General features: G+C 39.0%; 3 protein-coding genes and 1 long non-coding RNA gene across 5 annotated transcripts in view; 2 read left to right on the top strand and 2 right to left on the bottom strand.

The window, feature by feature from the left end:
* The window catches only part of mgat4b (alpha-1,3-mannosyl-glycoprotein 4-beta-N-acetylglucosaminyltransferase B), a 154696-nt gene extending 153353 nt beyond the window's left edge, over nucleotides 1-1343 (bottom strand). Inside the window, exon 1 of the mRNA XM_073854046.1 lies at nucleotides 1045-1343. Coding sequence (XP_073710147.1) covers nucleotides 1045-1141 — 97 coding nt within the window. The 5' untranslated portion in view covers nucleotides 1142-1343. The remainder of the gene's footprint in view (nucleotides 1-1044) is intronic.
* A 1857-nt stretch (nucleotides 1344-3200) lies between these two features.
* LOC129422687 (uncharacterized) lies at nucleotides 3201-9120 on the top strand. Its single transcript, XR_012358084.1, has 3 exons — nucleotides 3201-3444; nucleotides 8106-8170; nucleotides 8661-9120. It is a non-coding gene; the product is annotated as an uncharacterized lncRNA (long non-coding RNA).
* Nucleotides 9121-15091: 5971 nt separating this feature from the next.
* On the top strand, nucleotides 15092-20661 carry sqstm1 (sequestosome 1). Its single transcript, XM_055178510.2, has 8 exons — nucleotides 15092-15396; nucleotides 17991-18086; nucleotides 18197-18546; nucleotides 18636-18783; nucleotides 18923-19003; nucleotides 19100-19275; nucleotides 19768-19975; nucleotides 20066-20661. Exons 1-8 carry the CDS (start codon nucleotides 15228-15230, stop codon nucleotides 20224-20226), a joined length of 1389 nt encoding a protein of 462 aa, XP_055034485.2. The 5' UTR covers nucleotides 15092-15227; the 3' UTR covers nucleotides 20227-20661.
* Nucleotides 20662-20729: 68 nt separating this feature from the next.
* On the bottom strand, nucleotides 20730-25250 carry mrnip (MRN complex interacting protein). 2 transcript variants are annotated; one of them, XM_073854043.1, is made up of 7 exons: nucleotides 25098-25250; nucleotides 24860-24919; nucleotides 24610-24716; nucleotides 24467-24533; nucleotides 22417-22547; nucleotides 21616-21724; nucleotides 20730-21462 (listed from the first exon to the last, which is right to left on the bottom strand). In XM_073854043.1, exons 1-7 carry the CDS (start codon nucleotides 25155-25157, stop codon nucleotides 20836-20838), a joined length of 1161 nt encoding a protein of 386 aa, XP_073710144.1. In that variant the 5' UTR covers nucleotides 25158-25250; the 3' UTR covers nucleotides 20730-20835. The 2 variants fall into 2 exon arrangements, with proteins under 2 accessions (XP_073710144.1, XP_073710145.1); XM_073854044.1 differs by lacking the exon at nucleotides 25098-25250 and having other exon boundaries at nucleotides 24816-24902.
* Nucleotides 25251-25717: the final 467 nt, after the last annotated feature.

Genomic DNA, 25717 nt, shown 5'->3' with positions numbered 1-25717 from the left:
TTAAAGACAATTGGGCTGATAGCCTTAATACACTTATATGCCTATTCATGGCCAAGTCTACTAGACAGACATTATAAATAAGACAGAGTGAGTCAAAACAGTGATAGTGAGAGGAACTCATTTTCACCTACCAGTGTCATTCACACCTGCTCCGCCTGCATTAATGTTTTAAAACTGTGTAGTAGTTATATATACACATGTGTAGTTGTGAAGCCCTTGAGTTTAATTTATAAAAACCGAGTATGCACCCAAAAGAAAAATCCATTGCATAATATATATATATATATATATATATATATATATATATATACAGCTCACTTTCAAAGATCATTTGAGACTAACAGAAGAGCTATTTTGGAAACATGACCAAGACCTGATATTGATTATTGTCACAAAGTCATGAGCTGTCTACAGAATTAAGTCAAACATTAAGAGTCAAGCCAGACTGAATCTATCACATCTTTCAAGACTTTATCAAGGTAACAAAAAACCAAATGACAAGCGGCATATATAACAACAACAACTGCATTTCACACCACCATTAGTCCAAATCCACTTTTAACCTAAAGGAGATAACTCGTCAACATCTGAAAATGTAACAAACTAATATTACTCGGACTCATTTATGCACCTGACTGTAATGATTCTGCATAAAAGCTCTTTGGTTTGCAATCATAACAACAGTTAATTAACCAATTAAGGTTTTCCTTAATGTGTGAAAGTGCAGCTGGAAGGACAAACAAAAGAGGAACATCTCAGCATAAAAGGTGTCCTTAAGCAGATATGGTTCCCAATTTAAACATCAATATCATGGTTTGTTTAACATTAATATGATGTCATTTTCTTTATAAGCTATCCATTAAATATCAGCAGGCCTTCTGGATAGTTTGAGGAACAGTTGACAACAGAAGGTGTCCAAACAGACGCCAAGCAGCAAACATCTGTTTATATATTGTACATAGAGCTTCAGCGTTGCATTAGGATGCTATAAAGCAGTGCATTAAACACATGACGCGTGCGAGACGCGCGCAGCCTCTTTCTTACCTTTTGAATTGCTGAATGCGGTGTACCACGATAACGATATGAGCCCACATAACCCGAATAGTAAGACTGTTAGGAAGGTGCCATTTCTGAGCCTCATCTCCGGGTGCGCGCCGGTATCATGTCCGAACCGAACCGTGTGCTCGAGCGCGTCTGAGCGTCAGTGACAGCGTCGCTCATGAGAGTACAGAGAGAGAGGGAGGGTATGGTTTGTGTTCACCGCTACACTGCGAAAGCCCGTTTACTGGGAGATGACGGCGTTTATACGGGAGGAGGTGTGTGCGTGTTGCGCGCGGTGGCGAGCTGGACGCGCGCGGGCTGGTGATGCAGTTGCGCCTCCTTGCGGTCAGATAAGAAAAACACACAGCTATTTGAGCCTGCAATTATTTTCCTTTTAATATAAGTGTTTGTTTGTTTGTTTGTTAATTATTGGCGCCATTCTAGCCATTTTAATATATATAATATACATTTATCCAACATTTATATAATATACATGTTTATCCAAAGCGACTTCAATAGTAACTTACGTTATACATTTTATCAGTAGGTCTATTCCCCCTAGATATATTTATCTATGGTGTTTCCTGGGACGACCCTGACCTTTCTATGCTAGCAGATCATTTATCGTAGGCTATGGGCTCGCGAGATTAGTTTCGTGTTTAGTTTTCGGTTTCAGGCAAGTTGTTATCTTTAGTTTACTTTAAACTATTTTCATTTTTACTACACCTTTTTGATGTTATTGGTAGGTCAACCACTTACAGAAAACATCATATAAAACATCAGACAATCACGCCATCTAGCGGCACATTGATGCAATATCACAGCTTACAATTTTTGGTTCCCAAAACGTTTTCCTAATGTTAGTTTTTGGTTCTAAAAACGTTCCCCTGACGTTAGTTTTTGGTTCCCATAACGTTATTTTTTAAGGTTTGTTTTTAGTTAGCCAGAAAATTTTTCTTTACAGAAATAGGATGTTATTATTTGGTTAGTTTTACGTTACAATAACGTTATTCGTTATGTTAAAAAATAACCAAAAACTAACGTTAGGGGAACGCTCTGTGTTTGCTGGGATGATGCTTGTGTACTTTTTTTAATTGTCAATGTTATTAATGTAAAATGTAACGAGGAGTTGAACAAAACGGAATGTATTAAAGGGGACAGAGAATGAAAAACCATTTTTACCTTGTCTTTGTTGAATAATGGTCGTCTACCCGCATTCACAAACATACAAAAAGTGCTAGACATGCTAATCATCTCAGTCTCATAGAAATTCCTCTTTTAGAAATGTCAGCCAGAAAACAGCCCAATTTGAAAAACTGATGCTTATGACATCACAGGCATCTCACTGCCCCTCCACTTTAAAATAATTGGCTACATTTTTGAGTGGCAGCAAAGTCAGCCAATCAGTAATGAGATTGCAAGTTAAGCCAGTAGGGGGAGCCAAATAGGTGCAAAACCACTTGTTTGAAATCCCCCACCCTAATAGAGCTATCTGACAGATGCTTTTAGAAAGCTTCTAAGGCATTACAGACCCAAACTATTTTTTTGTCTACATGTCACATCACAGAACAAGGATAAATACCCCATTCAATCATTCTATGTCACCTTTAACTTGCAATTATTATTATTATGATTATTATTATTATTATTATTATTATTATTATTATTAATTATTATTATTATTATTATTATTAATGTACTCAGTCATGAACTAAAGTGGGCTGGTCTGAGGCATAAAACTCCAGGGCTGAAAATGAGTCCCACTCCGGCCCTGATGTTTGCTTATATTATCACTAGTTATTTGTGTTTCATGACATATAACTGAGTAAGCCATTAAACCTTATTATATTAGTGAAATTCCTCTTTAAACTAATCTAACAGGTTAAATTGTCATTTCAGACTAAAAAATACAAAATGTCACATTTAAAACAATCACTTATAAAACATCTTACATTAAGGTTTTCCTAACTTTAAGATGTTGTTTAAGAAGACATAAGGAAAAAAATAAGAACTTTCTAGAAGCTTTTTTGAGAATACAAAATATCCTCCATTGATCGGCGCCTTCGAGCCAATCGGATGTCATGAAAAACAAGGTTTAGTCCTAGTTGGGAGGGGCCGCTCTTGTCCCCCCTCAAGATTGGAAGTATTGGTTTGGCCCGATCTGAAACACACACACGCACCGCTGAAGCTGAGCGGCCGGTACTGTAGCGCATCGAAAAAAGAACAAAAAACTCTTTAACCATCGGCCGGTTCGGCCTGAAATGGACCGGCAGTTCGGGGCTGCTCCCGCCTCCCGGTATTCCTGATTGCCAGTCAGCCTCCACCTAAACTCTGCAGGACACCGGCCCTCCAGGACCCAATTTGCCTATCCCTGATTTAGGGGGACATTAGCAAATATTACAGGTAGGCCTAATACATTAATAAAATATATATTCATATTATATTCTAAAACATAAAAGATGAGGGAAGCATGGTGTTTTAACAGATTACTTAGTTATTGTTTATTAGTTTTTTTAAACAAACTTTAATATACTGTAAACTTAACCCAGTGCAGGGTTTCTAAATTGATGCTTATATAATATTATATATATATATATATATATATATATATATATATATATATATATATATATATATATATATATATCAAGCCCGTAGGCAGGGGGGGTTCGGGTGGTTCGAACGAACCCCCCCTCACTGCCAAAAGGTCCAGAATTTAAGTCGTTTTTTCGCGTGAATCTTATTGTCATCATTGTTTTTATCAATGCTTCTGACAAATATTCTGTGTTCCTGACACATTATTGAAGCTGGACGCATGACCGTACTCACCATTGAGGTCCACGAGGTCCGGATTTCGGTCATTTTCTGACGCTCGTTTTATTTGACTCAATGCTCAGTGCTCGTTTGACTTCTGGCTGCACTGCGCAGACCTATCGGCATGTGACGTCTTAGCACCGCGAGACCGATTCAATAGTAAATGACTCAGTATGCTTTTAAATAGATCTCGCGGTAGTGTGATGTCACATGCCAACAGGTCTGAGCTGCACCCCATTAAGTAAGATAAAGTCAAAATTATTCCGAGATGACCAATCAAACCAGGCAGACAAAGGTGCAACACAGGGGTCAGATGCGCCTTTAGTGGAAGCGCAAGAAAGATGTAAGTAAACAAACGCTGACTATTATACAGCCGTTTAATGACGAGAAATATGAAACAGTGATTGTCAAGGTGACAAGACAAGAAACATTACTGCAGCTGAGCCACATGAATGTCCAAATTTAATGCGCTGCTTTAACTCCCTCCAGTAATTTACTTCCCATTATTCAGCGTGTTTATTAACAAAATTCAATGCCACTCTTTAATTCTTTAAGATATCTTTTTTACTGTATGATTACATTCACTGTTGAACTTGAAAACGGAAAACGCGACGCATCACGTGCGCGGTACCACGCTTCATCCACCGGTAATGCGCGTGCACGGAGTTTAAATGGGCGCACGTTCATCTTTTGGCTTAAACATTTTATTGCATTCGGTCTTAAAGCCCAATAAATAACTTACTTGTAACTTCTTTCTGTAGTGTTGAGCCGTTGAGCTCTGCTATTAAAAGTAAGTTTAAGGTTTATCATGGAATTTTAATTTTCTGAACAACTTTTACTAAAGTTACTGCAGTTAACAAGAAGCCTTTTGCTTAATTAACAGACAGTAAATCAGATGTGAGAAGTTTAAAATTAAGGCTTGCATTATGTTTACATCTTACACAGTTAGTAAAATGCATGCAGGGCAAGAATAATATTTATCTAATGTGGTAATGTGAAGTAATCGTAGATTCATGTATGCTTTTTTAATAATCACAGTTTTCTTTCATGGGATATGGACCCCCTAAAGTAGCCTCGGCCAACCCATTTATACAATTCAAGTTCCCTGCAATACTGTTGTATTTAAGCATATAAAGTGTATAATAATAGGGTGTGTATATTTTGAATTCATTTAATAAACTAATTATTGATAGCCTTTAGTTAATTCACTAAAATGATCCTATATTCAGTAAGCCTATGTTTACTTTACTGACATAACCCAGTGTGCCCATGGTAAAATAGTTATTACAATGCATTCCTAATGACCAACACAAATCTTCTGCATACTGACATGGTTTGAAATCTATAGTTATTTGATTCTTTGGTTTTCAGATTTTTTTTTTAAATTCATATGTGTAGAGCAGAGAAATAAGATTTTTTCCTGTGGTGCATGACCTAGAAAAAAAACATATGGACCTCGGTATTTATAAAATCGTGCGTACGGCCCTGCTCATAATTAAATACAAATGGAGGAGGAAAAACTGCAAAAAAGGTCCACTTTTTGAAAAAAAGAACCCCCCCTTTCAATAGGCTGGCTACGGACCTGTATATATATATATATATATATATATATATATATATATATATATATATATATATATATATATATATATATATATATATATATATATTTTAGTCAAGGAACCTAATGTCAAGTGCAACACTTCTAAATAACAAATAACTGATTTAATGATTTTACACAGAATCATTGTAAGTGCAGTTTTGACATACAGCGATAAGTTATTAACATAATTTACAAGTTCCTGTTATTTAAAAGTGCTCACTTTGGTTGACGTCTTTGTTGGAAACTGTAGCGGGACAGGCTCCATCTCTGACGGCATCCTCTCTGACTTGGGGTGTGGCGGATGGAGCGGACGAGGGCGCGCTTGGCAATCGTTAGCTGAGCTGCTGGTTAACAACACTGATGTTGTTTACTATCATTAGTTTGAACTGATAGCTAAAACGGGAATGTAGCATTGCGATGTTGTTTATAAATCTGAAAAAAAAAAAAAACGTTTCAGTAGTTCGCGTCATCTTTCCTATAGAGGGTATGCACGTGACATCACCTTCGGCGACAATGCTGCGGTTACGCCCACTGAGTGGCAAAAGACAGAGCGGCAGCAGTTGTGTACAGTGTGAAATCAGCAAAAACACGGTGAAAACGCGTCTAAATGAGAAACAGCTGTTGTGCGATACACTGTACTAACAGATTTAACAAAAATACGGAGCTATCGTTTTACAGACTGACAAAAAATACCGAAAGGAGAAGTAAATAGATGTTCATGCCAACGTCCACCACAGACCACAGGTGGGGTGACAAGTTGGGTCACTATCAAGCAGAGGTTTTACTTCTACTTTAAAAGTATTTTTCAGGTATTTGTATTTTATGTGTGTTTTTCTTCGGTTATTCTATTACATTTAATAAATACAGGTTTTTGTTTTACATTTAATATTTAAATACATTAACATACTTTTACTCAAGTAAAAGTACACAATTTTAATGTAATAGGTATGAAATAAATTTTAATATGCAATATTAAAGAATACACAGTATGATTCTATGCTTCAGAATGTAGTGAAGTAAAATTTTCTTCAATACAAACACCCTAATAAAGCACAGATGCTTGGAAAATGTAACTAATGTAACTAAGTATAGTCCACCTTTGCTATCAAGTTCAACTAAATTCAATTTAAGCTGATAATAGTCAGTTTAACTGGCATTTTCGCAGCAGCCGCAATGAAAACTAGCCATTTTGTTGAATGTTTGCCACTCGACAGGGCGAGTTCTGGTGTGGTCACGTGGAAAAGTGACGTCAATGCATACCCTCTATTAATGATGACAGGCAGTGAACCAGGTAGTGATTGACAGTTCTCTAATCCAATTGCGTTGGGCATTGTCACATTGACGGCAACCTAGCCCAATGGCATTTAGACAAATCATATTTCAACGGAATCTGGTGCCTCGGTCCTCCTTATGGCATAAGTAACTTTTATAAAACGGCCAGTTCTGGTTCTTCATTCTGATTGGTTGAAACGCGTTCTCAGCTGTGATAAAACTCACCGGTAAACCCACGGCTCAAACCGTATTACATAGCTTGTATCACTGCGCCACGGCTAAGGGGGTTTTAGGCACTCCGCTTCGCGTCGTGCCTAACAACGCCCCTTAGCCGTTATAAAATGCACTGGTAACCCACTGCTTCTTGGGGCTTATTGCTTTAATTTTACAGAGTGTTTTAGGGTATATTTGCATTTATTCACATTATGCAATTACATTAGCTACAAGGGAAGTGGAAATACGGTGTATACCCTGCAATAAATCACTGTTTAAAAGTGGGTATACGCATATCCGACTAAAAAATAAGTGGGTATACGCCCTGGACTACAGCACTGCCTATAGGCAACTGCAGGAAGCCCTTTCATAATGACAGAAAGACAAACAGATATGTATATTCATTGATGGATTTTTTTGATAGATAGCTATTGTGATCAGCCTAAGGCCCACCTTATATGTCACACCTGTGAGGTGGATGGATTATCTCGGCAAAGGAGAAGTTCTCACTAACACAGATTTTGGCCTTGTCCCAAATGGCACACTCTGAACTTGTGGACTTCCTCAGAGCCCACACTTTGATGACATCATTAAATGCAGACCTTAGGGACCCTTGACTTGAGTCCACGAGGGTGCACCGGAGTTGTATTTTGAAACAGACTCGAGCGTCACGCCGGAAATAGGAACTGAAGTTGCCCATCAGTGTGAACTCTGGCCTTCTAAGGCCCTGTCCCAAATGGCACACTCTGGACTTGTGGACTTTATCAGAGTCCACACGAAATCATGAACTGCAGACCTTAGGGACCCTTGACTCGAGTCCACAAGGGTGCACCAGAGTCGTATTTTGTCACAGACTTGAGCGTCACACTGGAAGTAGAAGTTGCCCATCAGTGTGAACTCCTCCCTTCCGTCGTCTGATTTGTCTGATTGCTGTTTCGCAAGGGCTTCTGGGTTGGTAAAGTGTGTACACAGACAATCTTAGCAGAGTTAAAATGACGGTGTTAATGGAAATATAAGGAGTTCAGAGTTATTTACTCTATGAAAATAAAGAGTTAGTGTATTCCATATTGTTACCACTAAAAATCAACTCTTACAGTGTTGTGTTAGTGGTGTTTGGTAACTCCTATGGTGTTAAATAGAGAAGATCTCCCCCTCTTTACAGCACACGCTGAACCGTGTTTTTGGATGATGCAGTTCAACCGGAAGTCATCTCTTTTACTGTAAATGGTAAGTAAATGTTCAATAAATACATTTTGATCAATTACATTTGAGAGTTGTAAGGTGTTATGTTTTATATTGCTGTTAGTATCAAGTTTAACATTAAGAGTCACGCGTTATTGTCATTATATGAATTCAGCAGTTGAGTTTAGGTCTTAGCCTCAGATGGAGCAATTCATACTCATAATGTTTTGGGGAGGTTTTTTGCTTTATATGCTGTTTTAGTTTAAAAATATATATTTTTAAATCCATTAATGTGTGAAGGAGATTTGCTTTGGGGATTTTAAAGGAGCAAAGAAATAGGCCTACATGAAAAAATTTTTAGACAAAGAGCAATTTATAACAAAGTGAGTATTTTGTGCAAAACATAAGTGTATAACTGATTTCAATGTAAATTCTGTAATATATTCTGTAAATATTAGTTTATGTGGTGTTAAACTCAGTTATTAGTTGTTTTTTAATAATGCATGTTTCCCTTTTATTTTTGTTTTATTAACAGAAAAGTTCAATATCCAGTCTGAGGTCCGACGGAGGATCATATCACCTCCTTACAGCTACTGGTTCATCATATTCTGCTGTTTTTATCTGAAAACCACCATGGCTTTTTGTCAAACTTGTTTGTAGGAACTGAAGCATCCCAAAACTGTGTTTATAAATATCTGTACTTTTGTTATACATTGGTAATGTGCTTTTTAGTTGTCTCGGATGTTAATATATGTCAATTTAATTAACACTTAAATGCATGATACATTGAGGACAATTTTTCTGTCATAAATGTTAATCAGATGACATTTTAAAAAATCCTTGACAGTTTTATAATGAGAATGATAGATGATACTGCTGTATTGTTACATTTTAAAAAACAGTTTATAAATAAAGTTTTTTTCCCAAAAGTACCGTAATATGTTGCTGTCTTTACATTTACTATATTAACACCATAGTATTAAAAATATAACACTACATTGGAGTTAACAAATAACACTGAGAGAGTTCAAATAAAATAAAAAAAAATGCTAACACTTTAAAAGAGTCAATGTGCCAACACTTTTAAAAATGTTGAAATAACTCTTATAGAGTTATTCTGAGGTTCCAGATTTTGCTGTGTAGCAGCAGTGCGGGCTTCGCCAAAGACCGCATCAAGGGTGCAAAGGGGGCGCTGGTGAGCACAATTTGGTGCGTAAAAATTACAGATGGGACACCCTACGGACTCGAAGGCTAAGCGAGCACTTTTTAAGGCCACGAGACCGAAAGTCCACATGAAGTTCACCATTTAAACAGATTTGTGAACAATATTTGATAGAAATATAGAAAAAGCCTTATCTTTGAGTTCAACTCATGAAAAATGGGCGCAAAAACAAAATTAATCAATAATTAATCTGTATGAACTAATTATTCTATAAACATTAAACATGTTTTGACTAATGATGAATCTCATTTATCATATGCTGTGTATGTGGCTTGTGTGCCTATTATCATCATTCATATATGCAGAAATGATTTTACTAATAGAGCACTAAATTGTTTACAAGAACATAAAAGTCCTCATAAATCGAGTGACTTTTTATTCTCAGAATGCACCACATTGATGTATTTATCTTTAAATGACTTTAAGTGACTGAATTTGTTTAGTCTGAATGTTTACTTTGGGGCTGTCATAGACTAGTTTAAGGATACAGTCTAGAATTCTTCAAACACCACATGGAGGACGTCAAATGCCAATTTGTAAGTTTATTTTTAAGTTCTTCCAAGCCAGTACAGTGCAAGGTGCTCACAGGTGCAAAATCATGATAATTCAAAAAGAAAAAAACTTTAACATATACAAAATAATAACCTTGGATCAGGTATAACAATTATCAGAGAACTCAGCATATACTGCTCTTACTACCGCCAGTCATAGACTAACTTGCCCCCTTCCTTGTAACTGAATTTATACACATGGGTACAACCATTTGCCAGCAACAAATTAACCTGGGGAAGTATTAAGGTCATAAACAGGTATTACAGAACAAATAAAAGTATTAGAAGATCAAAAACCCAATTTCCTTCCAACCACAAATTTAAATAGCAAAGAACAAACTTCATTTCACCAATAGTTGTATTAACAAAACATCAATAAAATAATTAAAACAGTTATACCCCTTGACATCATACTTGGTATCTCCCACTCCCATGATGCAACACAGCACAAGTATAAAAAGTACAACAGAAGTTCACTCTAGTCTTTCACTCAAATCAAGATGGCCGCCACCATGCTTGCTGATCCAGGTAACAGTCCATAGTTTGAGGGAAGATTAAATGTCCATTAGGTTTGTGCTCAGGTGGCCAGTCTGAGACACCACAGTCTAGTTGAATATGTATGTTTGGGCAAATGTGGGTGTTATCCATCTCTTCCTTTGCTGGTACTTCAAGGTAAATAAAGAGTCTTTTAAAAACCAAGTATGTGCTCATGTGTTTCTAAAGGGCTAGCCAGGGAAATACAGGGAACAGAGGGCAGCTCTGTGACACTTCTCCCCCCTTCTGCAGACGACCACTGTCGTCCCAAATGTCAAATCTCCACCCCTCCAAGAACTGGGGTCAGAAAGCTTTATTTAGTATTTACCTCCTCAGGGATACGGGACAAAAAGTCAGCCACCTTGTTCCTGGCTCCCGGGCAATATCTTACAGTGAATTGGTAGGGCTGGAGAGAAAGAGACCATCTTGTAATCCGGGCATTAGAGTCTTTCATGCGTTCCAACCATTGCAGAGCTCGATGGTCAGTTTCCAGCACAAAGGGTCTCCCCAAAAGGTAGTATCGAAGTGAATCTGTGGCCCATTTTATGGCCAAGCACTCCTGCTCCACGGTCGAATACCGTGTTTCTCGAGGGAAGAGTTTCCGACTCAAAAATGCCACTGGTCTGCGAGCTCCATCCACTTCCTGCAATAACACCGCCCCCAGTCCGACTCCAGAGGCATCCGTCTGCAGGATGAATGGTTTCTGGAAATCTGGACTAAGCAGAACAGAGTCTCTGCATACTGCCTCTTGTAAGTCCCGGAAAGCTTGCTCACCCTGCTTCGTCCAGACCACCCGGTTAGGAGCCGTGGCTTTAGTGAGATCTGTAAGCACAGAGGCCCTGGCAGAAAAGTTAGGTATAAACCTGCGATACCATCCCAACAAGCCCAGGAAAGATCTCACCTGTTTCTTAGTTGTAGGGGGTTGGTAACTTCGGATGGCTTCCAGCTTCTCCTGCTGTGGGCGAATGACTCCTCCTCCAATCACAAATCCCAAGTAGCTGATCTCTCTCTTCGCTATGGTACACTTCTTTGGGTTAATGGTAAGGCCAGCTGCCTTAATTCTCCCCAGGACTTGCCTCAGATGTTGACAGTGTTCTTCCCAGGTCTCACTGAAGATGACCACATCATCGAGATACGCTGCAGCGAACTCCCTTGTGTTTTCCAGGATCTTGTCCATTAAACGTTGGAACGTTGCTGGAGCCCCCTGCAGGCCAAACGGCATAACCCTAAAATGGAATAGGCCAAACGGGGTTCTAAAGGCTGTCAGTTCCTTGGCTCTGGCAGTTAAAGGGACCTGCCAGTACCCCTTGCATAAATCCACGGTGGATAAGTATTTGGCTCTGCCCAGTCTTTCCAACAACTCATCAATTCTTGGCATTGGATAAGGGTCTACTTTAGACAGGCTGTTAAGTTGTCGGAAGTCAATGCAAAACCGAAGGGTGCCATCCTTTTTGGGGACTAGAACAATGGGACTACACCACTCACTGAGGGACGGTTCAATCACCCCCATGGAGAGCATAATGTCCAGTTCATCCTTCAGCACTCTTACCAGGCGTTCAGGGATCCTGTAACTCTTCTGTCGGGCTGGAGTTGCCTCCCTAAGGATTATATCATGTAGCACCAGGTTAGTACACCCAGGTTTCTCCTGAAACAGCTTGGGATCCAACAGCTGCTTTACCTGGTCCCTTTGGGGTTGCTCTAGATGGGATATATCCACAGCTTGTTGAGTGCAGCTGGTTGGAAAGTACTGCTCGGTTGATTCATCTTCCTCCTCAACCACACGAACGAAAAGTTGTACTGCCCCGGTCTCCTTCCTGGGATGGAATTCTTTCAACAAATTAATATGGAAGTTTTGTTTTTTCTTCCCCCGCTCGGGCATTGCAATCTCGTAGGTGACTTTACCTGTTTTCCGCACAACCTCATAGGGTCCATGCCACTTAGCTAGCAACTTATTCTCATTGGTGGGTAGCAGCAGCAGCACCTTTTGGCCAGCCTCAAACGATCTCTCCCTTGCCCTCCTGTCATACCAAACCTTCTGAGTATGCTGGGATTTTTTTATGTTCTCCTGGGCCAATGACGTCATCTCTTCCAGCCGCTCTCTCATTTGGACCACGTACTGGACCACACTGCACTTCTCATCCTTGGGTCTCTCCCACTGTTCTTTAAGCAGATCCAAAGGACCTCTCACCTGCCGGCCATATAGCAGTTCAAAAGGTGAGAAACCCGTGGAAGCTTGCGGCACCTCTCTGTAAGCAAATAGCAGATAAGGTAACCATTGGTCCCAGTCGGACCCTGACTTGGAAACAAACTTGCGTAGCATGCTTTTGAGGGTTTGGTTGAAGCGTTCCACCAAACCGTCAGTCTGGGGGTGGTAAGGTGTGGTCTTAAGGGGCCTAATTCCCAACAGGTGGTACACTTGTTTTAACAGCAAAGACATAAAATTAGTACCCTGATCGGTCAAGATTTCACGAGGAATCCCTACTCTCGAAAACAGCTGTACAAGACAGTTAGCTACTTGTCTAGCTTTAATGTTTCTAAGGGGGAAGGCTTCTGGGTACTTGGTGGCATAATCACAGACTACTAAAATGTACCGATTACCATTCTTACTTCTTTCCAGGGGCCCCACTATGTCCATTCCCAGGCGACTAAAGGGTATATCAATGACTGGCAATGGTAACAAATGTGCAGGTGCAACTTTCCTTCCAGATGTCATCTGACACTCTGTACAGGTACGAATGAACTCTGTTACATCTGTATATATCTTGGGCCAACTGAACCGACTTGCAATTCTTGCCAAATATAGTAAATGATGACAAAAATGTTGCGCAAAAATAATTTTCACGACAAGTATACAATTAATCACGATAAGTCACACAAAAAGTATGTGATTGATTCGATTAAAAATATTATTTGACATATTTATATATATATTTATTTATTTATTCCTTTTAAATGCATTGTCTTCTTGAGTTACCAAGTTTTGTCCATTTCTGTTTACATTGACTTTTTACTTTTATCATAAAAGTAACCAAGGATGGGTCAGCTTTATACTAAATTGGCCTACTTAACATAGCTCAGAATTTACACATTTACATGTTGAATGTGTTTCCTATTAAAAGTAATACAGAGAACATTTGTAATAACCATCTTTAAAGTATAGTGTGTCCAAACATAAGTATTGGTTGTAAAACAACGATTGAGAACTTGTGTGGAAAAAATGTGATGTCACCTTTAGTTAGGTTGCAATGACGTTGCATGTAAACAAAAGAAGTCATGTGACACGAGTGAGTCATTATCAGATGACAGAGCTACGCCCTCACTTTCCTCCAGAATGACAACATTTTTTTCTATTCTTAGATATTTCATGAGCTTTCTAGAATAATTACAACAAGTTCATCATGTCACCATGAGGACTAATGTTTATCTCAAAACATGTATCTGTAATCTCCATATGCCTAAACTAAAACTAAAATCTCAAAACTTACTTTTATTTAATTTGTCTATTATTGACATAGAATAGATCAATGTTTTTTTATTAATAAATATACAGATCAGTGCTTACAACCATATTCCTATTTGTAAGGCTTTGTTAACGACACTTATTGATAAAAACATGTTTAGCTCTGTTTTTTAGGTTTTTTTAGGCAGCCATGTTAAATAGCCCAACTAACCCTCATTCAGGATGACACAGCACTTTATTTAAACACTTGTCTTATCAAACAAGTGGTTTAGTAAACTTTGTACCAACAAACTACATTAAATACCGACATTACGAAAATTAACCTTAGTTTTATTATAGTAGTTATATAGTATTATAAAGTGTAGTAACTTTCATTTTTTTGCTGTGTTGATTGCCATTCATAAAACCATGGTTTTATACAACAAAAAAACAACCAGGTAAAACTATTTTAATGTAGTAAAACCATAGTTAATTTGTGGTAACCATGTTATTTGTTTGTCGTAAAACTATAGTTCATTTTGGTAAGAGAAGTCCATGTTTTTTGTAGATGAACTATTTTTTATTTATTGCATAGAACACAGTACATCATTGTCATATCATAACAATTACACATCATCGTCAATACAACATTGACAGTACAAAAAAAAACTTCTGACACAGCAATTATTTTATTTCACTCATGTCTATTAAATCAGTCAAAATAAACGTTTAGGAAATAAATCAATAACATTCATTTAACATCTATACATTAATGTAAAGTAAGTATAACCAAACAAACAAATAACCCTAACACAAAATCTGACTGCTTCTTACTTTTTAAAACCAGTAATAGAAAACAGGTAACCAGTTACTTTAAAAAAGCAGCATAGAGATAGAACTTGGTTAAATTAGAAAAAAAAAGTAATACGACTGTAAAAATAAATATGTATTTATTGTCATCTATTAAGTGAATGAGTGCAGAAGGGAATTTCCTCTCATATATTGCATTGTCATCCTTCGGTTCATGTTGTTTTCATTATGTGTCTCACATCACATGATCACAGACAACATGAACTATGTCCTGCGATGACGGTGGACACGGACAACCCCGTTCTGCCAAGACGCCCCTAAACACGCCCATAAACTTGCGCTCGTTTCGTCGATTGGCTGCTTTCTCGCTTTAATTTGCATATGACGCTCAGGCTTATATACGGCGCTGCCGGCTGTAATAGGAAACGCATTCTGTCGCGAGCTCTACACCGAACCGTGTGTCCCAAGAAACGCATTTTCTGCTGCGCAACACACATCCAGAAGTCTGATTTCAGTCGACTGTTTCTTCAAGAAATAATCGCTACGATGTCGATGACAGTGAAAGCTTACCTGATCGGCAAGGACGACTGCAACAAGGAGATCCGTCGCTTTGCTATAGATCAAGATGTGTCTACAAGTTTCGAGTATTTGAAACGAAAATTGATCGATGTTTTTGTTGGGCTCAGGACTGCGCCCTTTCAAATGTACTACAAAGGTAAGACAAGATTTCAAGTTATTTATTGGACTGCATATGGAATTATATAACCATTGTTATTTCCCAAATTGTGGTACGTTTAAAAATGTAAATACAGCTCCAAAGTCATTCTTACAAAGTGACGTTGGACGTAACTTTTATAAATAATCCTCTTCAGCATACATACTGTATACAATAATGTAACGTTACAATTTCTACGTTTATACATAGTGGCTAAAATTATTATTGTTTACTTCACATCCAGACACAACGAAATGTTTTGGTTATATAATCTGACGCACGCGCGTTGTCGCGGTTACGCGTATGGACGGAACTTAACTTCCGGTCTCTGTTTGTTTAATGTTCTAGTTAGTGGAACTCTGTAACAAATACCTCGTAGAAAATAACAAACGTTTTGGTTCCTAAAGACGAGGGGAGATGGCGATAATGGATCACTGCTATGTAAAGGGAGGGCAGCCGATCTGTAGTTAACATTGTATACATTAACTATGTACACATTTTACACAGTAACGTTAGCTCAGTGTAGTTTTCGATATGCTTAGCTATGATTTGAACTAAAGAAATCTACCAATTGTTTATTTCGCTTGCTATCAGAAATAAACAACTCTAAAAGGACTCCCGAAGTTTTCCGGAAGTTACGTTTGTTCCACAAAGACGTTTATGTTGTTACTGCTGAAAACGTCAGTTGTAAGGACTTACCATTCGGGTTGTAGCGATAAATCGCGTGTCCCATTAAAAATACCTATCTAAAATCGATTCTGAATCGCAATGCTGCGATTCTGTGTTTCATGCGCAACTTGTGAGTGTATGGCGTTTTGGTCAGTACGAAGTCCATAGATATGTATAAAGGCTAGATGTGTTATGGCGGAGTCTCTAACGTCATCAACTGGCAGCCATCTTACCACAGGCAGCTCGCTCACTCGTAGCTAGGGCTGGGTATCGATTCAGATGTTCCAGGTCGATTCGATTTGGATTCACAAGCTATCACATCGATTCAATTTCGATTCTCTGTCCGATTTTCGATTACGATTCTCAACTCGATTTTTATACCTGATTCTCAATTAAACTCAATGAATATGGATTATATAGAATATTATATTATATTATAATACATTAGAATATAGACTGACTGAATGAATGAATGACAGGATCTGTGAGGGTTAGCAGGACAGATGAACCCAAATGCAGACGGTGTCGGGGAAAAACAGAAAACACTTTATTCTTTACAAAAACAAAAACCCACGAGGGGGTACACAACATGAAGACATGAAACTGACAGATAACACTAAGACTTGACTAGATGACTTGACTCGATAGCAAGACTCGAACGTACACGAAACACGATGTAACAATGCAATGAACCTGCACAGAACTAAAGATACACTGACATTAAATAGGATAAACCAAACAAGATAACGAGCGGGAACAGGTGATGGGAGAAAACCAATGATTACTAATAAGCAGGAGAACGAGGGGGCGGGGTCACAAGACAAGACACCGGAGGCACATGCCACACAAAAACAAGACATGAACCTCCACACACGGCCTGGGACTGCCAGAACTCTGCCACCATGACACAATACCGATATAACATAAGACTTCAAGGCAGAGTCCTGACAGGATCGCCTCTCGCTCCTTGGTAACATCGCGCAAGGCAAAAAAGGGTTACATCTAGTGGAGAAGACTAGTAATTAGATTAACGTTAATCTTAAAGTCAATGTTTGCGGAAATAAAATAGGAAAAAATCATTCGTGGCTATGGGAATCAAACGATTAATCGAAAAAAAGTTTTTTTTGCCCAGCCGTACTCGTAGCGTTGTGTTTAGTGGTGCAGGACAGGTACTTTTAAATGACCATAACTTGCTCAATTTTCTACCAATTTTCAAACGGTTTGATTTCTTACAAACGTTATTAACGTGGCTTTAATTCTGGATCCTTTAACGTTTCATGAATTTTTTTTAATATAAGTATGGAAATTAAGCAAGTTGTGGTCATTTAGAAGTGCATGCTCCATTAAAACTCAATGCTAGTAGGCGAGCTGCCTGTGGTGGGATGGCCGCCAAATGCAGACGTTCCACTCAATTGGCCAGCAGCGCAGGCGAGACATCTAGCCTTTATACATATCTATGAAGAAGTCCTTATCAATCTAAAATTGTAAGTCGGAGTCATTTATAACGTGCATTTAAAAAAAGCAACACTTGTTAAACAAAATCCTTCAAAGTCTTCTTTATCATCATGAAAATACCCGAAACAATCTGAAGAAGGCAATAATAATATTCCTCTAGACATTTCCTGGAATACGGTTTGTAATGCTACTTCCTCTGTGGCACAATTGGAGTAATTGCACGAGCGCGCCCTCTGGCTTTTGGATGTGCTGACATTTCACCGGAATTCATTCATTTTGAAAACTCGCATTTGCATGATTAATCGTTACAGTCCTACTTACTATTGTAGCTCATTAAATGCTATGCGAAGTCTGATGTTTATGTAGTGTATATGTGTCAATGGCAATACTGGAATGTACTCATCATAACAATGCCAAAACATTAGCACAATAATAATGATCATTTGCTTATTTCTGTACTTGTTGTGTAGACGAGGATGGCGATATGATCGCTTTCTCCTCCGACGATGAGCTCATGATGGGTTTGGCTCTGGTGAAGGACGACACCTTCCGTCTATTCATCAAACGTAAGTAACAAGTAATAACAAGGGCCCCTTTTTAGACTCGAACCAGCAAGTCTCAGGTTACAACCCTTGATCTTTTCTCTCTAATTTTGCTATATTTCTTCCCTTTGCAGAAAGAAAGGAACATAAACGTGATCCCTCCCCTCATGGGATCCCTGGATTCGCATTTGCCTCCCACTGCAGTCCTCCAGGACCTCCCCATATGGGCCCTCCTCACATGGGCGCACCAGGACCACCTCATATGGGCCCACCAGGGCATCATCATCCAGGGCCTCACCCTCATCTCCCTCCAATGGTGCACCAAGGTGTAACCTGTGATGGGTGCGAGGGGCCGGTGGCTGGAACCCGTTTCAAGTGCACCGTTTGCCCCGATTATGACTTGTGCTCTACTTGTCAGGGCAAAGGCCTCCACAAGGAGCATGCTCTCCTTCCCATCTTCCACCCGTTGACCAACATGTTTGAGGTAAATCTTTTTCTAAATGTTTTGTTGCTACATGTACCACAATGCTTTATCTGTCTTTTAAATAACGTAATTGCTTTTTTGTGGTTTAGTGGTTCCCTCGTGGGAAGCATTGGCGCAAAATGAGACACTGCTTGTGGGCACAAGCTCAAGCCCAAACCCAAGCTCAAAACCAGGCTCAGCCGGGTCCCTCTGGAGCCCAGGAAAACCAGGATACCTCTGCAAAGACAGGGGAGAATGGTATGATACTGTTGGTCAAAGTGGCCAAACATATAGTTGTTGTACAACCGTAATCTTCGATCACAGTTCCAAAATTCATTAAACAGAAAATAGGAATCACTAGGTCTGTCTGATGCTCAGTGTTACATTTTATCCACAGGTGCAACTGGCGCCTCCCAGGCTAATGTAGATTACCTGAAGAACATTGGAGAAGAAGTGGCTGCCATGTTGAGCCCTCTTGGTAAATGTCATGCTTATTTTTTGCTTTGGTATGATCATCTGGGTTGTTTATTGATGAGCATAATTTGTTAACTCTTGAATGTAAATTGCTTTTCAGGAATAGATGTAGACATTGATGTTGAGCATGATGGCAAGAGGACCAAAGTTACTGCAACTCCTTCCACTTCCAGCGGACCACCTAGTGCCCCGAGTGACCTTGAACAGTGGCTTCTCTCCAGAGGTTCGGGACCAGAAAGTCAGGGCACTGAAGAAAGCACCAGTGAGGAAACAAAGGTAGTTATTTTAAGACATTCAAGCTATATTAAAAGACCTAAGTAAGCATGCACACCAAAGCGTTTAGACCGGCGTATGTTTTCAGTTGTTTCCAATGGAAGCACCACGCTTTTAAAACAACAGCAGTAGCTGATGGTTTTTTTTCCCCTGCGCTGAACGCCCACAATCTGCATTTTTCCATGCTCATCATCGAATTGAATTTTTTTTACTTTGTGGGTGAAATGCTCAGCTTGTCAATCCTTTCTCTCACTCCATCATCCAATCACAGTGCAGGAGGGGCGGGACAAATATCACAACCACCAACTGGCGCATCGTGTCATAGCAACCAAAGCGATTAGCTGAAAAATGCTGGCAAGCGCCTACAGTTGGCATCCGCCTGCCGTTTTAAGCATTTTTGGTGTACACGCCCCCTAATGGTGAAAAGATTATGGTTAAAATGTTGCTCCTCACACATCCTTTTAATACTCAATCTTTTGAACCTTTCTGTTAAAGGGCCAGAAAGACCAAGTCAGCGATGAGGAATGGACCCATCTCAGCTCCAAAGAAGTCGACCCCTCCACAGGAGAGCTGCAGTCCCTCAAGATAGAGCCGGATGGGGCAGATGATAAAGCAGCTCCTCTAAGCACCGCCTCCAGCACAGGTTCCACACAGGGTCCGACAGGTCTACGTGAGGCAGCTCTTTATCCACACCTTCCCCAAGGTAAAGCATGCTCAAAAACCACATTCAGATGTCATCATAGCAAAACCAAAAAAATTCAAGTAACCTAATCTTTAATCTCTTCTCGCTCAGATGCAGACCCTAAGCTGGTGGAGTCCCTTTCTCAGATGCTCTCCATGGGCTTTACTGATGAGGGCGGCTGGCTCACCAGACTCCTCCATGCCAAAAATTACGACATTGGAGGTGCTCTGGACACCATTCAATTCTCTAAACCACATGGCCCAAAGAAGTAAAAGAAAAGCACAGGAATACAGAAGATCTGGGCTATATTTACTCAATGTTTGAAGTTCCTGCCAATACTAGAGCATTTTCTACCAATAGAGTCTTTCTATACTTTTTCAATGACAATTTCTTATTATAATGTTAACAATACAGATTACTCGGGTGACTAGCATATACTTAATTCCGTTATTGGGTTTTATGCAAAATAGTAATAAGAAAGATCTTTATATCATGTATGCAAATTACTTTCAGGTTGTTGATTAGTGACATAATGACATAGAAGTTCTGTGTGCATTTCCTTAACACAAACATATTTTGTTAGACGAGGCAGAAACCTGTGATGTTTGTATTACTAGGTAGAATAAACAGATGGAATTAAGTAAATATTAGGTCTTCTAAAATTCCTGTCTTTTCTATCCCTAATAAAATATTAATCTAAAATATTATTTGTGTTTGAATTATTTTGAAGATTGTCAATTAAATTAATTAATTAATTAATGAAAATTGATGACATTTAGTTAAATTTATTAAGCTGCTTAAATGAAAGTACAAGTATTGTAGAATAAAGCTGTTATCCAAGCATTCTTAACATATATTCAGTAGTAGTGAATTCAAACAGATTAAAATGTGTCATCAAAGTCTTCATCAGTAAAGAACAGCGAGTTTAAAGAAAGGCCAGGACAAGATTTCTTGGTTAGCGGAGGCTGACAGACAGCTTGTTCAGAGCTAAATACACGACTGTGGAAATTTCCATCCATACAAACGTCACCAACAGACATCTGCCTTCCTACTTCTGTCTTCCCAACCAGTGGAGATCTTAGTTCTTGATAATGAATGTCTGTTGATTCAGGCACCACTGTTGATAAATTATCATCCACACCATCATCTTCTTCTTCTTGAGTTGGGACAACAGTGAGGAATTTATTCCATTTGGAGGCCGTGCTCCCCAATTTGGATTCAGATGTTCGATTAGATGAAGGTGCAGATATGACCCTGTTGGGCAGGGGGAGATGTTTGGGTACATCAGCTCCTGGCTGGGTATGTGAGGAGTTTTGCTGGCAGTTTTTAGAGTTTCCGGCCGTGTATGTGTAACCGGTGGCGGCTGTATGGTAGCTGGAAACAGCCGGAGGGGATGATGGAAGATGTGTGCTAGGGGATGAGACATCTTTTGCATTGTCTTGGTGTGAATATTTAGAAAAATGTCCATTACTTCTTGATGAACTCAACTTCCTGTCAGGCTGTGATGGCTGGAATGGAAACAAAAACTGGGTCAAGATCTCAAAAAACACCAGAAACTGTTTGAACTACATTATATTTTTCTTTCTAAAGAATTTTTTTTTACAAAGATCAAATAATATTTGTGGATATACATTAATGCATTGCATAAAAAATAATTTTACCTGGTATGAGCGTCTCTTAACATCCAGACAACCTGTCCATGACTCATCATGCTCAAAGTTACCAGAAGGGGAATCGACAGAATTTAATTTGGAAACCAATTTTCTTTTTCTGTAAAATATGTATTGGTAGTTACTATTGATAATAAAGAAATCATGTAGTCTAAAAAAAAACAAACACACAAAACAGATCAGTATTTTTTAAGCCAGTATTGTAACACTGTACATTAAGTACATTAAAGAAATATTCCACTTTTATTAAAAAAAAATTATACCCCCCCATGTCATCCAAGAAGTTTATGTCTTTCTTTGTGTTCAGTCGAGAAGAATTTAAGTTTTTTTACGGAAAAACATTCCAGGATTTTTCTCCATATATTGGACTTTAGTCTACCTCAACAGTTTACAGTTTCAATGCAGCTTTAAAGGGCTCTAAACAATCCAAACTGAGGCATAAGGGTCTTATCTAGCAAATCGATCGTCATTTTGTGTGTCAAAATAAATTCAAAATAAGTACTTCTTAACCACAACTTCTCATTTTGCCTTGTGATGTGCCAGAGTGGCCTTGCGTATTACATAATCACATCAAAAGGTCACGTGTTACATATGTACTTTTAAACTGCATCGAAACTGTAAACTGTTGAGGTCCACTATATGGAGATAAATCCAGAATGTTTTCCTAAAAAAACGAATTTCTTCTCGACTGAACAAAGAAAGACATAAACATCTTGGATGACGGTGGGGGTGGAGGTGAGTAAATTATCTGGATTTTTATTTAAATGGAGTATATCATAACACGTAACTAACCTAGGTCCTCGGTTCCTGAATGTCTCTCTTTCCATGTAAATATTTTCTTCTTCTTTCTCATCTTCCTCTTGTTTTGGATCTTCAGATGTTCGATCAATGTATTTACTCCAGCGGCTAACAGTAGGCACTTCCTGTTATAGACACAGACTACATGTAAAGCCAGCATGGCTTATAACATATGCGCCATAAGTTATTTTGGCACTGAGTTTTATACACTGACAGAAAAGGAAAATCCCAACGATGTCAGGAGTTATTAAGGTTTCTACTACTAGGTGTTGTACAGATATAAATCATAAGCAGTGAGGAAGATGAGTATTTGAACACCCTGCTATTTCTTATGTTCTCCCATTTGGAAGTCGTGTGGGGGTCTGGGGTTGTCATCGTGGGTGGGTGTCCGCTGTGAGAGACATAATCTAAAAGAAAATCCAGAAGTCGCAATGTATGATTTTTTAGAGCTATTTATTTGTATGATACAGCTGCAAATTAGCATTTGAACACCTGAGAAAATCAATGTTAATATTTGGTACAGCAGCCTTTGTTTGCAATTAGAGAGGTCAAACGTTTCCGGTAGTTTTTCACCAGGTTTGCACACACTGCAGGAGGAACTTTGGCCCAATCCTCCACAGAGATCTTCTCTAGATCAGTCAGATTTCTGAGAAACACGGAGTTTGAGCTCCCTCCAAAGATTCTCTTTTGGGTTTAGGTCTGGAGACTGGCTAGGCCACACCAGAACCTTGATATGCTTCTTACAGAGCCAATCCTTGGTTATCCTGGCTGTGTGCTTCGGGTCATTGTCATGTTGGAAGACCCAGCCTCGACCCATCTTCAATGCTCTAACTGAGGGAAGGAGATTGTTCCCCAAAATCTCGCAATACATGTCCCCGGTCATCCTCTCCTTAATACAGTGCAGTCACCCTGTCCCATGTGCAGAAAAACACCCCCAAAGCATGATGCTACACCCCCATGCTTTACAGTAGGGATGGTGTTCTTTGGATGGTACTCATCATTCTTCTTCCTCCAAACACGTTTAGTGAAATTATGATCAAAAAGTTCTATTTTGGTCTCATCTGACCACATGACTTTCTCCTATGACTCCTCTGGATTATCCAAATGGTCATTGGCAAACTTAAGACGGGCCTGGACATGTGCTGGTTTAAGCAGGGGAACCTTCCGTGCCATGCATGATTTCAAACCATGACGTCTTAGTGTATTACCAACAGTAACCTTGGAAACGGTGGTCCCAGCTCTTTTCAGGTCATTGACCAGCTCCTCCCGTGTAGTTCTGGGCTGATTTCTCACCTTTCTTAGGATCATTGAGACCCCACGAGGTGAGATCTTGCATGGAGCCCCAGTCCGAGGGAGATTGACAGTCATGTTTAGCTTCTTCCATATTCTAATGATTGCTCCAACAGTGGACCTTTTTTCACCAAGCTGGCTGGCAATTTCCTCGTAGCCCTTTCCAGGCTTGTGGAGGTGTACAATTTTGTCTCTAGTGTCTTTGGACAGCTCTTTGGTCTTGGCCATGTTAGTAGTTGGATTCTTACTGATTGTATGGGGTGGACAGGTGTCTTTATGCAGCTAACGACCTCAAACAGGTGCATCTAATTTAGGATAATAAATGGAGTGGAGGTGGACATTTTAAAGGCAGACTAACAGGTCTTTGAGGGTCAGAATTCTAGCTGATAGACAGGTGTTCAAATGCTTATTTGCAGCTGTATCACACAAATAAATTGTTGAGAGACTCAAACATTGTGATTTCTGGATTTCTTTTTTTTTTAGATTATGTCTCTCACAGTGGACGTGCACCTACGATGACAATTTCAGACCCCTACATGATTTCTAAGTGGGAGAACTTGCAAAATAGCAGAGTGTTCAAATACTTATTTTCCTCACTGTATATGTTGGCTTATATAAACCTCTTTGAAAAAATTGACTCCAAACATACAGTAGTTTAAACATAACATGTCGTAATAAAATTATTCATCATATGAAATGTTATATCTCTTCATTATAATCAGACAAAAGTCCTCCCTCAAAATCTGTGCCTTACCTCTGATTCATGATGTGCATCCAGATCTTCATTAACACTTGCGTTCTGATCATCTTTGTCGTGCTCCCTATAAAACAGCAGGCAACAAATGAAATATTTAATAAATGATTTTATTAGTCAGATTGGCCTCCTGGTCTGCTTACCATTGTGACAAAACTTTTTCTCTGTTCACCTCCAGCAGCTCTCCGCGCAGAGAATTCAGTTTCTGAACATGACGTCTGCAGTCAGCAGCAGCACCACGACCATACTCCTATTAACATGTACACATACAAACACAACACACATTAAAACAAACACTATCACTGGCAACAAAATATACATAAAAAACATAACACACCAATAAACTTACATGATGTGCCATGTCAAGCTCTGCTTGAATTGAACAAATGTTACCTTTAAAACTGACTGCTTCTCACCACACACTTTGCATTCCCATTTCTTACTCTTCTTGACCTGTGGGGAAAATAAAGTACGAGAAAATCTTTGCTCTACACTGACAGGTGAGAAGTGAAAGAGGTTCAAAAGCAAATAATGTACAAAAAGTGCCATCGAGGATTGATATGATATGTGCTCTGGAGATTTCGCATCAGATATCGGTTTAAAGTTACATAAAGCATGTAAATGACATTACCTGCTGTACTTGAAAGGTTTGACACGAAAAGCATCTCAATACGTGAAACTCTTGAACCATGGTTGATTAATGTTTAGTTTGCATTTCTCACCAAGTGATTAACAGTAACTTTATGCTTGCCGCCGCAGCTCTTCTTCTTCTTCTTCTCTTACATTTTTCTGGGTTTGAGTGAGGCAGCGCCTCTCAGCGGTTCGGTGGAGAACGACACCACTGAAGCGGCCTGTAGGCGGCGAATGAAGACATTTCTTTACAATCCACATTTGTTTCTCTTTAATACATTGGTTAAAACATTTTAGTCACTGACAGAATGAAAACACTTCATTAAATAGAACACAGAAAAATAAAAATGACTTTGCTATTATACTGAATTCACTTTGAATGTAGACCACAGAAGCCCTCCCACATGTTCACATTTTACATTGTTAACGTTTACATTTTTCACATGTCGATATTATGGACTATTCTGTGTGGCAACAAAATTAATCCAACAATCACAAAATCCTCTCTTCAACATGTTATTAAGCAAAACAATTTTCTGACAATATGTAATAACATTGTGCATAATAACTGCCATCAAATGGATACCGGTAGTTTTTTTTGTGTAGTAGTGTTCCCTTAAA

This window comes from Misgurnus anguillicaudatus, chromosome 16 (genome assembly GCF_027580225.2).
Source record: "Misgurnus anguillicaudatus chromosome 16, ASM2758022v2, whole genome shotgun sequence".
NCBI lineage: Eukaryota > Metazoa > Chordata > Actinopteri > Cypriniformes > Cobitidae > Misgurnus > Misgurnus anguillicaudatus.
This window is presented reverse-complemented; position numbering and strand designations above follow the sequence as displayed.

Coding starts and splice junctions, on each gene's coding strand:
- sqstm1 (XM_055178510.2), top strand. CDS start 15,228: ATGTCGATGACAGTGAAAGCTTACCTGATCGGCAAGGACGACTGCAAC. Junction 18,784..18,922: donor TGCAAAGACAGGGGAGAATG/GTATGATACTGT, acceptor TTTTATCCACAG/GTGCAACTGGCGCCTCCCAG. Junction 19,976..20,065: donor TTATCCACACCTTCCCCAAG/GTAAAGCATGCT, acceptor CTTCTCGCTCAG/ATGCAGACCCTAAGCTGGTG.
- mrnip (XM_073854043.1), bottom strand. CDS start 25,157: ATGGTTCAAGAGTTTCACGTATTGAGATGCTTTTCGTGTCAAACCTTT. Junction 24,920..25,097: donor AAACCTTTCAAGTACAGCAG/GTAATGTCATTT, acceptor TTTTCCCCACAG/GTCAAGAAGAGTAAGAAATG. Junction 22,548..24,466: donor ATGCACATCATGAATCAGAG/GTAAGGCACAGA, acceptor TGTCTATAACAG/GAAGTGCCTACTGTTAGCCG.